The sequence below is a fragment of the Rattus norvegicus genome, chromosome 8 (assembly GCF_036323735.1).
Source record: "Rattus norvegicus strain BN/NHsdMcwi chromosome 8, GRCr8, whole genome shotgun sequence".
NCBI lineage: Eukaryota > Metazoa > Chordata > Mammalia > Rodentia > Muridae > Rattus > Rattus norvegicus.
The window spans coordinates 38,854,741-38,868,851 of NC_086026.1; the positions used below are offsets into that span (position 1 = coordinate 38,854,741).

The window sequence follows — 14,111 nt, forward strand, 5'->3', positions numbered from 1 at the left end:
ACCACATTTGGAGAGCATCTGCGTGTGAACAGAACACGTAGGCAGATTGCCAGCCTTCCAATTTAAATGTGTGCAGTTGCTATGACATGGAAGGTGTGGCTATTCCGTTTCATAAATGAGTAAGCCATTGCTCCCAGGTGTTGAGCAGCTCAGTCAGGTTCTGTACTGAGAACAGTCCAGCCTGTGGTTTAGGTTGTGTTTCTTTCTTCTTATGAAATTTTATAGTTGATAGTAACAGTCATTTTTCAGATTAACTTTCCTGTAATAAAAGAACCCTCGAAACATGGGCAGGGAGAGGTCTGAGAAAGGGTAGCAGATACTTCCTTTTTTCTCAGACCTGTCTAGAATTACTGATTTTTGGCATAATTGAATGATAGTAATTACTTGTTAGTGATAATTAAGATTAGAAATTGGTAGCAAATTAAAATGTTAGCAGTATAATGAAGGATTTTGCTTTGATTTTTCTGTTGTTCCTTTACAATATTATTAAACCAGAGTATTTCAATTATTATTTTATTTATATTTTTCAGAAACATGAAAATTGCAGACACACAAAATAAAGCCTTAAAGTTCTTGTTTTATGTCTCCTCAACATGTAAGGTCTTTAAGAATTTTGTCCAGTAAATTAGAACATATTTAGGTGAATTTCAAATTATATGTTACATGCAGTTCTGATTTCAGAAATGAAAAACTGCAGGAAAGCACTCTTTTGTTTGCACAGGAATGTTTTCAAAAGGCATTCGAAAGAAGTCCACAGTCATGCAGCGAAGAGCTGATGATTCTGTAGTAACATATCCGTGTCACCCAAAGCCCATAGTCTACAGAGGGCTTTACTATCCGGGCACTCTGTAGCATGGGCTCGGATGAAAATTTAATGACACGCACCCATCATTGTAGTGTTATAGCTAACACTGATACTGCCCTAAAATTCATATGCTCGTTTTTACCTTCCTCTCAGAAACCCTTCACAACCACCCACTTTTTTTTCCCTAGCTTTATCGTCTCTAGACTGTCTTAGTGACATCTTCCTCACATGTCCTCATTTGCTGACAAGCCATTAAAACTTCTCCGTGTCCAAGGAGATACGTATCTTTACAGTTGACATATTGACAGTTCACGCCAATTGTGGACACCGCAAATGGAAACATTTCAGTAAATAAAACCGCTGTACATCTGACGGAAGCATTTTCTCACACACGTGAACTAGTATTTGAATTTACGGTGTGATTTGGGGTTGGAGGGGATTCAGTGGATAACAGCATAGGTTGCTTTTCAGAGGACCCCAGTTCAATTCACTTCCCACTCCTCAGTACCCAGTGGCTCATCTGTAGCTTAAGTTCTGAGGAATCGGATGCTTTCTCCTGGTTTCCATGGTACCAGACGCTCGTGTGGTGCATTGGCATAGATGCAGGCAAAACACCTGTACACATGAAACAAATGTTTTTACATGTAAAGAAGTCGTGACTCGCCTAATCTCATAAAGACGATTGGAAGGAATTGCCTATAATGGTTGAATATTGTTGCTGCTTGTGTGTGGGGAGCTGCTCGTGTGGGGAGCTGCTTCTATATCCTCTGTGGCTCGAGAGGTCGTTTCTGTTCAGCATGGAGCACCGTTTCTTTATGTGTCTGCACCGGCGGCATTCTTCCCTCTCACTGGTGAAGGGCGTCTCAGGTGCTTGTGTGCTTGGAAGATTATCAGTAAAGCTGCTTTGAGCATCCCTTGGAAGAACTTTTGTGGACATAAGTTTTCAGTTCACATGTGTAAACTCAAGAGGAAAGAGGCAGGTTTGCATAATGAGAATGTGTTTAGTTTTTATGAGAAAATGCCATTTTCTTTTCCCCAGATTGACAGCACAGTTTGGTATCCCTCCCAGCAGTGGGTGAGAATCCCTGCTGCTCCATGCCTTGCCTGTGTTGGATATTGCTAGGGCTTTGGATTAGGGCCATCCCAATAAAGGCATTGTTTGAATTTTCAGTTCTGTAATGATGTAGGATGCTAAGCAGTGCTCACGTGCTTTTCATTATCTGTATCTTTTTGGTGAAGTATCTGTTAAGTCTTTTTCCTACTGTTTAAATCAGGCTGTTCTTTTTCTGTTGTGGAATTCTCTGTATGTTTTGGATAACAAATTTTTGTCTAGTTTTGCAAGTAAGCTAATGGCCTTGCAGACTGAGTTAGGCACGGTCCTCTCTCTCTTTGGTTTCTGGATCAGATTCTAGATATATTGGTTGTATAATTTCTGCCTTAGGAATTTGGTAAAATTTATTGAATTCATTAATGCTGATACTTTTGAAACCTATTAATTATTGATTCAGCAGCTTAAATATCTGTACACCTACTCAAATTGTGTATTTCTTTGTGTGTGAGTTTGACAGATTCCCAGTTGCTCAAACTTTCCTTTTGTTTTCTGTCATCTCTAGGGATGTATTCCTAATTTATTTATTAGTAGTTTGTTTCCATTTTCCACCTCTCCATTTCAGTTAAACTGACTAGAAACTCTTCAATTTTACTGATGTTTTTCAAATAATTGGCTTTGTTTTACTAATTTCTGGGTGTCAGTTATAGACGTGTGTTCAGAATGGCCAAGAGCAAACATTATACGAACCCTATCCTTTTAAACCTAGTATAGTGTGTTTAATGGTCCAAGAGCAAACGTGTTCACTATCCTCTCAAACTTCATACAGTACGTTTTATATCCCAGAGTGTGCATTAAGTGTTTGGTGAATCTGAGAAGCACATGTCGTCTGCCTGTACGTAATCTACATGATCATTTGTATGCTGGTGACTGAGTCAGCTACTTGCTAGATCTGTCCACTGGGGATATGCGTCCCGTTAAGTCTCCAACTGCAACAGTAGGCTGATGTGTTTCCACCTTGCATTTTCCCCTTTAATCTTATTTAAATATATGTTTTACCTGTGTGCACATATGTAAGAGAACATTGGCAGCTTTGGAACTAGAGAAACAGACAGTTTTAAGCTGTCATGAGGACGTTGGGAATTGAGTGTAGGCCCTCTGGAAGAGCAGCCAGTTCTTTCTACTTTTGAGGCATCTCCAACCTTCCCCCAGTGTCTGTCAGTTAAAATTGTGTGTGTGTGTGTGTGTGTAAGTGAACAATGCTCATTACACATTCCAATACATATTACTCACACAGTGGAGGAGTATTCAATCTTAAAAGAAACAGGGTTAGTTTTGTGGAGATTTTCATGGGTAATACTACACCAGAAAGAACTTAAAATTGGCTGAGCAAGTCCAAAGTCCAAAGTCTGTTTTAAAGTTCTTTTTAAAGATCTAATTTAGATATCTGCATAGGCAAAACATCCTAAAGCTACCAGACTAACCATATTTTCATAATTCCATCCTTAGTTTATGATTTTCACCTCCAGTACTTACTATGTATTCCTTCTGTCTAACTACAGCTTTTCCCTCTTCATCAGCACTTCCTGATTGCTTTCTGTACAGCCATCTTCAGTCTCTGTTAACTGCCATTCAGCTGTCAATAGCATCCTGGTTACAAATGCCTTTTCTTTTAAGGTTGAATACTATTCCATTGTGTGTGTGTGGCGGGGAGGGAAAGGGAGAGGGAGAAAGAGGAAGGGAAAGGGAGGAAGGGAGGGAGGGAGGAAGGAGGAGGGGGGAGGGAGAGGGAGGAAGGTGGGGGGGCAGAAAGGGGGGGGTATAATGGTACATATCCACACATGAACATTCAGATTGTTTTCTTATGTTGGTCTTAACAGGAATGTAAGTATTTCTTTGACATAATGATGTCAGTTAATTAAGCTATACACCTTGTATTGGAGTTGCTGGATCATATGATAGTTTTTTTAAGTTGAAGAACTTCCGTACTGTTTTCTATAGTAACTGGACTAATTTATATTCCAACCAATAGCATGCAAAGATTTCCTTTCCTCACACCTTCTGCAGTGTTTTTTTACCTTTAGCCTGCTTAGTGTGGTAAGCACACTAACCTGAGTGGGTGGTGCCTCTTTGTGGATTAATTTGCATTTCAGTCACAGTTGATGATGGTCATGTACCTGTTGGTTCTTTTGAACCAACTACTTTAAAAATTGTTTATTTAGGGCCACTGCCCATTTTAAACCAGATTATTGTTACACTGCAACTGAGTTCTTTGTCTCTTCTGAATTTAGTGCCTCATCAGAAATGTAGTGTAGTAGTTTAGATTTTGAGTTTATTTTGTAATCTTAATCGTACAATGTGTTAGTGATAATGTGGCAGGATTTCTAGTCCAGGAAATGCAGCCCCAAGGCTTTTCTTATCAGGAAGCAGTTTCTGACTTCTAGCACATTTTGTCCAAAAATCTAAGTGCCCTGGAAGTTGTAGACTTTTTTGTTTTTAAATGTCCAACATAATGGCTACATATGTTGCCAAACATTCTGTTTAGATGTTCCAAACTGCTAGACATTGATAAAAACTGCGAGGCTGGGATGAGAAGGGAGGAAGAGGACAGGGCTGCAGGAGAGGGGTGGTCATTTTGTCCTTCCACACTCGGGGTGAGCTACTCACCAAGTGCACACATGTGTGGGCCCTGACACACCCAAATGGCTACCTGCTCTTTTTCTTTCTCTCATGTGTCCGGGACCTCCTGCTTCTTCTATCATTCTAACTAATCAGTAAATCAGTTTTAGTTTTTTACTTTTGGGAATATTCTGTTGTTTAAAGTTACTGAGTTGTCCTTTCTGTAGACTTAGAGTTACACGCTACCCTAACACGGGCAGTTATTGTCAATGTGTAGCCATAGACTTTGGAGAGTAGTAGGGAGTGGTCAGATGGAGAGATCCACCATCTGATTAAAGTACTTATCTGTCATTATAATACAATTCACCTGGAGTGTTTGGTGCTGAACTGCTTATCATCTCTAAGAAAGTAGAAACCTCTTGTTAGGAAATATAAAACCTCATAAGATACCATTAGAGAACAGAGGCATGATTTCTAGGCACTTTGAGGACAAATGAGTTTACTGGAATTTTGTTCTCTACTCACAGGGCAAGAGTTGGATTGTTAAAAGAAGTTACGAAGATTTCCGGGTACTTGATAAACATCTTCATCTCTGCATTTATGACCGACGGTTCTCCCAGCTCTCAGAGCTGCCCCGGTCTGACATCCTGAAGGACAGTCCTGAGGTAATCACTTAGAACCCTGCAGAAGCAATAACACATATGTTAGCTAAAGCCTTTATCAAGGTGGATACAAGAGCACGTAGGGTCTTTCCTGAGCTTGCTTGTTTCAGGAGAGAGACTTCCTAGGATGTTCAGAGATAGGCAAGTGTCAGTGACTGTTTCATACGGGTCGGAAGCCTCACGATGACGGTAATGTGCATAGTCATTGTCGTTGTCGTCACCACCACCACCACCACCACCACCACCACCACCACCACCACCACCACCACCACCACCACCACCATCATCATCATCGCACTAGCAGGTCACTCTTCCAGGGAATGTGAAACTATGAAAGCCTAAGTGACTAGAAGTATATATTGCTAGTGCTTTCCGTGCTGATGCGGTGCTCCCGGGCTGGCTTTGGTGCAGGCTGGGTCTGCACACCCACTTTCACTTCATGTCTAAAAACATAAAACAACGTTAACCACTCGTAAAAAGGAAGGAATTCTTTATCATGTCAATATTAAAAATACAATTAGAATAAGAAACTATGAGTAACATCTGAGAGTGAATGAGATGCATTTTATGGGGAAACAAAACAGTAATACCTTTTCTCCATTATTCTCACACACCACCTGTGTAGCACTTTCCTGCACTGTGAAGTTAGTCAGCAAGGAAGAGAGTTCCTGGTTGGCTTCAGATTCGTTTATACCTGTCAGACCACAGTTTAGCAGCTCCTGTGAGCTGACTCTGGGGAAGCACTTCCTAGGTAGTTGGGGAAACTCCCGTTGGCATTTGAACTTAGGCTCTTTGTTTGCAATGAGTTTGCATTTCACACTGAGCACCTTTGGTGAGTGGGATCCGGCCCTCGGAAAACTTTACTGCTATGCTGCATCCAGAACAGGAAGTTCTCTCTAAATGCTGCCGATCTTTTATCAGTTACACAGAACAGGAAGTTCTCTCTAAATGCTGCTGATCTTTTATCAGTTACACAGCTCTGTCCTTCACACTCCCTGGCTCACAGCTTTAAGCTTGCTCATACAGCCTTCCTTGGGAAACCACATCTTGTAATTTCTTTGTGCTCTCCTTATTACTGCCTGACGTTGTAGATCTGAATGAGATCAGAGAACAGGAATCACAGCGTAGCCTCAAAGTTGGCTCGCCTCGATATTTCCTCTGCCCATCACAAGAGGCCATTGCTTTTGAAGTCAGCCTTGGGTTTTTGAGTCAGAGGCAGAACACATCTGGACCCTTTGCAGGAATATATTCTGAACTGCTTCTAGTCCCGTTCTCATAGACTCCTCTCTGAAACCTCTTGGGCTGGGCTTTCAGTTTACATCTTCTTCTTTGCATGCTGACCTTCCAAACTCCTTCCAGAATGGCTGGTTCCACTCTGCTTATGGCATTTAAGGTGTTCCCTACCCCAAGTTTGCAAGAACTACACTTTTGGTACAAGTTTGTGACTCTGTTCTTTTTCCTGACCAAAACAACAGCAGCACCAGCAGCAGCAGCAACAACAACAATACACACACACACACACACACACACACACACACACACACACACACATATCCCAAAACCAACCAAAAACAAAACAAAACAAAATTAAAAAAACCCCAACAACAACAAAAACCCATCTTATGGAGAAAGGAAGTATTGGGGTTTGCATTCCAGAGAGGTGGAGTTCATGGTGGTGGGAGATATAGAGCATGAGGAAGGAGACAGTGTCAGCAACAGGGGTCTGTTCCTCACAGTGTCAGCAACAGGGGTCTGTTCCTCACAGTGTCAGCAACAGGGGTTTGTTCCTCACATCGCCTTTGCCCTCAGGAAATACAGGGTGTGTAGTCTGTAAAGACTTGGTTCTATGTCATCGTCCCTGCTCAGACTGTCATGTTATACTGTGGGGCAGGGTCACAGGAATATGGCCGTTCCTGCGCAGCTCATGGAGATGACAGCCAAAGGTAGTAAAGAGGAGCATGGGGAACTTTTGGCAGAAAAGCCACAGATGTGACTTTTAATAAACACGTTTTATATTTTCAGAACAAAAGTACAAAATGAAAGTCATAAAATTAGAAGCTGTGGAATTCAGCCTTTGATGGTGAGGTATCAAGAGCTAAAAATCCCACGTTAGGCGGTTTCCGAGCTCCTCTGTAGAAAGTGCCATCGTTTCAGAGGGACTCATCAGCGACAGTTCTCTGGAGCTGTTAGTTTCTGGTGTTTGAGATGGGGTATCACTTCGCAGTCCTGGGTCACCTCACAGATCTTCCTGCCCTGCCTCCTGAGTGTTGGGATTAAAGGTGTCTGCCACCATGCCTACCCGACATAATTATTAGATGCCCGAAATAATTATTATTTCCTCTCGGAAAGAACCAATCCGTGTGAGTGTTTCTAAAGCAGAGTTGCTCTTTCCTCTGGTGATGGTGCGTCTCTCTTTTCAGTCGGTTACCCAGATGCTTGCGGCTTACCTGTCACGCCTCTCAACTATCGCTGGCAACAAGATCAACTGCGGGCCTGCCCTCACGTGGATGGAGGTATTTGTCTGACCGGCTCCGGTGAAAGTTTATTCTGAAATTATTTGCTTGAGGAATTTTTTAGTAATTTGATCATAGATGAGTTTTTAAAACAAAACCAAACCAGGACTGTTCTCATCTTCCAGGAGGAACATTAACTGATATTTTAATTTGAATGGTGTTTTATCTGCATGCTCTTTATGTGCCTGCTGCCCCAAATGGCCAGAAGGGGGCCTCAGCTGCCCTGCCTGAAGTTCCACATGGTATGAGCCACCCTGTGGTGCTGGAAATCAGAGCAGCACAAGAGCAGCTGCTGCTCTTAAACGCTGAGTCATCTCTCCAGGGTGATAGCTGATATTTTGATATTAAATCTTTCTCTTTAATTTAAAAAAAGTAATTTTAACATTTTTAAAATAAATCTGGAGACCTATTATCTTGTTATGCAATGTTATGTTGATATATATATTTAGTAAGCTATTCGTTTTTTCATTTGTTTAATAATTGAAATTTTTTTCATTATTTATGAACAAATAACACCCTTTTAGAGGTGCCAATTTAAGAGTGTCTCAGGGTATTTCCTGTTCATTTGGGGATGTAGAATTAAATGTATTCTTTCCTCCTAGTAAAAATTGAGACACTGCCAGGAGGGTAGGAGGAGCCAGGCGTACTTACACTAAGACCGTGACTTAGCTGTTACTGCCTGAGTGATCTTAGAAAAGGAATTTAATTTCTCTTCAGTTACATAACTTTCCCCAGGTTGTCTTCTCTACATAAAGGTAATGATAGTGCATTTCGGGATTGTGAGAGTTAAACTAAATCGTATGCATCATACGCACAACACACTCATTAGCTTTATTATCTACTTAACGAGTGATAGGGCTTTAAAGGGTTTTGCTACATTGTGGGTGTGGGGCACACACATGCCGCAGAGCCCGTGTGGTTGCTGCTCTCCTTTGACCTGGTGGGTCCAAAGGCATCAGACTTACCTCACTGGCCTTGTTGGCAGTGCGTTCACTGCTGAGCTGTCTTGCTCGTCCCCCAAAGTGACAGTTTGGTTTTTGTTCAAAGAGACTTTAGGGGCCTTACCATCTCTCTCAATCGAGTTTTTATTTGTGGATAGACAAATCCGTGTCTTTAAACATCCCATGGTACTTGGTTTTTTATTGCAGATCGACAATAAGGGAAACCATCTTCTAGTTCACGAGGAGTCGTCCATCAACACTCCCGCCGTTGGTGCTGCCCACGTTATCAAGCGGTACACTGCTCGGGCCCCTGACGAACTGACCTTAGAGGTAAGTAATTAGGCAGGGCTCGTGTTCTCTGGCCTCGCTGCCTGTCTGACAGACAGACAGACAGGCAGACAGACAGACAGAAATTAATGTTGAATGCTTCATTATAAAGTATATTATTAAACATTTAAAAATGTAGGGAAATTTAAAAAACATTTTCATCATTTCTTAATAATTTCTTTCTAAGTTTAATACTTCCTAAATACTTTATTTTAAAGACTGAGAATTTCCCATAAGTCTATAGAGATACTGATCCAACCCACTCCTTCCCTTCACCTCCTCGGCAGTTCTCCCCAGCACTCCCCTGTCTGAGGCCATGTTCTCGCTGTAGTACCCGGTTAGGTCCAGGTAGTTAGATATGCCATTGAGAAGTTTAGTGTTTATGATTTTGTTCATTTGTACAAACGTCCGTCCTCCCCCCCCCCCCCCCCCCCCCCCGGCCTTTCCCGGTGGAGAGTCTGATCATTTAGCGGAGGAAGTCAGATGTGTCAGCTACTCCGTGTTGTGCTCCTATGTGCATGATAATCAGGATTCATTGATACTACTGCTGTAAATATGTGCATTTAATGCTGTCTTTTCGAGATGACTTTGATCTTTGATTGTGACAGCAGGAACAAAATTCCAAAGCTCCTTAACGGATGTCTCGGTTAAGCACGGTTGACTCAGGAATGCATCGATACACATAACCCAGCCAGGCATGCTGGCTTTGCTGTCTATCTAGAATTAGAGAGTATGTTGTTTACCACGTGATTTCATGGCCGTTGGTTTCCACCAGCATCGCAAAAGGACACAAAGTTTACACTGATTGCCTGTTCTTTGTATCATTGTAAAACAAAACCATCTAAATTGGAAAATGTGTGCTACCAGAAGTGATGGTGACGGAATACCTGGCTTTAAAAATGTTCTATATGGGATCTGGAGAAATGACATGGTGGTTATGAATACTTGTGATTGCAAGGACCCAGATTCAGTTCCTAGAACAAACATGATGGTTCACAGTCATCCGTAGTTCCAGTTCCAGGGGATTCGTTGTCCTCTTCTGATCTCTGCAGGTACCAGGTGCACACAGGGTTCTCATACATACACACCAGTGTCTACTCATATACTGAAAAAATAAATACGTCTTTAAAAAACATACCGTGCTAAAATCATGGTTCTTTAATCATGTCTGTTAGCTGGATCGGTTTTGTCCTGTTTAACTTTCAGTAGAATACCCTTTGGTATAAGGTAAGACTATTAAAATTACTTTTAAAAGTCAGTACGTTTTCCTAGAATTTCTCAAAGCATAAAACAGCACTGTGCTCTTTTACACAACACATACCATAAGTATAGACATCACAATTGGCTTAACATTTATTAGAAAAAAATGTTTTACCTAAACTTTTGATTCTCGTAGGTGGGAGACATCGTTTCTGTTATTGACATGCCCCCCAAAGTGTTAAGTACGTGGTGGAGAGGCAAGCATGGATTTCAGGTAAGCAGCAAACACACTGGATGTGAGAGAGTTCAGAGAACATTTTTCTGTGTGTTCCCGTAGTGTAGCCGTTCACACGCTGTGCCAGGAGACGTCCTCAGAAATGTGGTTTGCAGTGGTGGGAAGATGTGGGTGATGACAGTGTTAGCCTTGATTCCTGCATCCAGTAGTACTGTGCTGGCTTCCCCTCTGCCTTCCCTTTCATCCCCGAGCTGGCTAGAACCAGACTTGGGGCAGTCTTGGGCCAGGTGATCAGAGATACGCATAATGATCCACATATGTTTTCCATTACAATTTTCTGTTTCATATTTTTTCTGTTAAACATGAGTGTTGGAGTGTGTGATAACCCAGTAACAGCTGATGACAGAAGAGTAGAATCAGACGCTGTCTCCTTTAACTCCCACCCAGGCTTCAGCAGTTTGAGACTTGACGGTGATGTCTTTTTGCAGTCTATGGCTCTAACCACTGGGCAACTTTATCAAAATAGCATCCTAATGACCTTACGACCTTACACTTATTTGTACAGTTAACACAGGGCAGCATGGCAGTTGATGTGAGCTCTGTGAGCTCTGTGAGCTCTGCTTGGCTCTTGTTCTGTGCTATCTTGGGGATGCTTTTTGATGCCGTGTCTTCCAAATGGAGACTACAGGACTGACTATCTTTTACCTCACAGATTTGTCCTGAAGGTTAACTGTGCGAATACAGAAATGTTAAATGCTTATATCAGTCTTATATATATGCTGTTTTGCTCAGTAAGTACCAGTGCCAATGTTGAAACTTAGATGTCTTTGTTTGAAAGTTGTAGTTTTCCCATTTCCTTTAGAGCACGGACAGCAATTTAATTTCTTAAGATCAGAAAGCTCTCCTTGTCACGGTGCCTCATACCTTGTTTGTGTAATCAGGGTTTTCTTTCTCCTAATTCCTTCATTACTCTGAGTAATAAATGCTTTTGATGAAATATAAAACTGGGTAGGAGACTAAGGCATTGCTTTTGATAAGGAGTTAATTCTTATCCCAGTGAGATGACTTAGGAGACCAGACATTTACTGCCACACTTATCAGTCTGAGTTCAGTCCCTGGGATATACACAGTGAAGGGGAGAATCAGCTCCCAAAAGTTAACCTGTCTTCCACTGTATGCCTTGACGTGCGTTCATGTGTGAGTGGGGCCAAGGGAAGAAGTGACTAAAACCAACTGACTTTAACACGAACCCTAGCTTGGTGTTGGCATAAACCTTCTTCTCTAGAGCCTTAGATATCTTTCCTTTGGACTTAGTTTCATATTAAAGTCAGAAGTTCTGCTTGTAATTCTCACATTCCCTTTCAACATGATGATTATAAGACTATAATAATGGTAGCAATTTTCCCTCATTTAAATAGCAAATACCTATTGAGTAATGAAGGCATATACTCCTCTCCTAATTATTTTAATAAGACCGACACAGATTAGTTTGCCAGACTAATTCTTTTTAAAGTTAGTATAGGAGACTAGTGACTCAGTAGCCTGAAGAGTTGGTTCAGTAGTTAAGAGTACCCACTGCTCTTACAGAGAGCCACGCTCAGTTCCCACCACCTGTAATTCTAGCTTTAGTGGATCTGGTGACCTTTTCTGGACTTTGTGGCCATCTATAGTCACACATTCAAATACAGCCTCCATTATATACATATTTTTAATATTTTTATAAAAAGTATACAAAATTAGTATACATCAACTAGTTTAAAACTAGAAAATTAACTTATCAGTATATATTCAAATAGTATTATCTATCTATCTATCTATCTATCTATCTATCTATCTATCTATCTACCTACCTACCTATCTACCTATCTACCTACCTTCCTACCTACCTACAAGGCAAGATCTCTCTACATAGGGAATTAGCCCTGTCTGTCTGGAACTCACTATGTAGACCAGGGCTGACCTTGAACTCATAAAGGTCCACCTGCTTTTGGATCCCGAGTGCTGAGATTAAAAGCATATGGTACCATGCTCAGCAAGATTTTTAAAGAAAATTTAATGCAAGGAGATTTGCAGTAAGATTCTGTTCATGCGGATTTGTCATTTTCCTCGGCTTCAGGAAAGCAGCTGAGTCTGTAGATGACAGTGGGATCTCCTCTAAGAGCAACAGTTGATGAGGTACCTATAAAACCAAGAACAAATCTTCAAATGTCACTGTCAAAACTTTGTTGAAAGGAGCCCAGTATTTTAAGGACAGGCTCCACTCTGCTCATTATTTCTTTCTGTGCCCACACCAGTCATTTGTAAGAGAGCATGTGGCCAACTGCATGGAGAAATGAGTGGGAAATGTGTTGGACATCTTTGAGGGAAGTGTTACTTAGCATTTCTTATGCAGCTTTTCTAATTAAAAAAGTCTTCCAGGTAGTTATTACCTCCCACTGTTATGGAGAGAGGATGACTTTTGTGAGTTTCAGATTCAAGTTTATATGTCCCATCGCCTGAAGAGCACTAAGTATGATTTCTAGATTTATGCTCCACTTATATGAACTTTCTACTTTAGTTTTTATGCTCCAGAAAGAAACAACTTTTCTTTGGATCAGCGAGGAGTGCAGGAAAGGCCAGCCAGCAGCATCCTGGGCTGTGTACCACTCACGGTGCAGTGCTGTTTAAGTGCATGCTGGCTTTTATGTTGCATCGTGTGCTGGGGAAGGTTCTCACTGCCAAACTTCCTGCCTACTCTTGTTAGATAGGTTTGAATCCTGAGATGTGGGAGCCTCAGCATAGCTAGCAACTATTCCAGGTTACTAATGGGCCATATTTTATATAGTTATGTGTATTGTAGCAAAACCTACCAAATTTTGTACTCATTAAAAGCATTTAATGGTTTTTAAGGTATTAAAGGAATGGATTCCTTATAACACTTTGATGTTACCCTTTATAGAAAGTCAATATTTGGAGTTTAAATTCCTCTAATTAAATCATGTAGAAGGTCCTTTTATTTCATACATTCTGGTATAGAGAGGTGATAGAAATTCAGAAGTTAAAAAGTGGAGTGTGTGTGTGTGTGTGTGTGTGTGTGTGTGTGTGTGTGTGTGTCATTCTGTTATTAGCATGGCTACTTCTAAGTTTCACTCAGCGCTTTATTTGTATAGTATATACTGTGTTTGTTTTCTAGGGCTATCATATCAAAATATTAGAGACTGGGTGGCTCAAATACCAGAAATGTATTTTCACAAGGTTCTGGAAGTTAGAAATCCATGACTAAAGGAGCCATCAGATTTGGTTTCCTCCAACGTTTGTCTCCTTGGCTTGGAGATAGTTTTCATCTTCCTTTATCCTCACATGACATTTCCGTGTGTGTGGGTATCTGTGTCCTAATTGCTTTTTTTTAAAAAATAAAGGTAAAGATTAGGTCCTGACCGTATGAGGTCATTTACCATAATTACCCAATAAAAAGCTATTTCTAAATGACGACACATTCCAAGATATTATTCAACATAAAAATTTTGGATTATTACAATAAAAGACAGCATCACAAATGGAAAAAAAGGTTCACTTTAGGAGTGGTCAAAGGTATATCTCATACACATATTTGATAGAGAGTAGGGTCTTCTGTAAGTCCCTAAGGGCAAAGACAGTCAGAACTTTGGATGTTGGCCATGCCTCCTAAGAGATTGATGTCCGTATAAGGAGTCCTTGGAAAGATTGCTGGGAAGGTATCCTGCCCAACTTCTGTTGTCAGGTGCATCTGAGAAAGGCCCGTG

The 14,111-nt window shown here is 41.1% G+C and overlaps 1 protein-coding gene across 13 annotated transcripts in view; it reads left to right on the forward strand.

The window, feature by feature from the left end:
• Positions 1 to 14,111, forward strand: part of Arhgap32 (Rho GTPase activating protein 32) — a 260,593-nt gene that overhangs the window by 175,373 nt on the left and 71,109 nt on the right. For 12 of the 13 annotated variants that reach the window (XM_063265405.1, XM_017595999.3, NM_001427098.1 and 9 more), the window contains 4 exons: positions 5,000 to 5,137; positions 7,555 to 7,647; positions 8,796 to 8,918; positions 10,312 to 10,389. In XM_063265405.1, coding sequence (XP_063121475.1) covers positions 5,000 to 5,137; positions 7,555 to 7,647; positions 8,796 to 8,918; positions 10,312 to 10,389 — 432 coding nt within the window. Of the gene's footprint in view, positions 1 to 4,999; positions 5,138 to 7,554; positions 7,648 to 8,795; positions 8,919 to 10,311; positions 10,390 to 14,111 lie in introns of those variants that run through there. The other variant, XM_039082294.2, reaches the window with a different exon arrangement.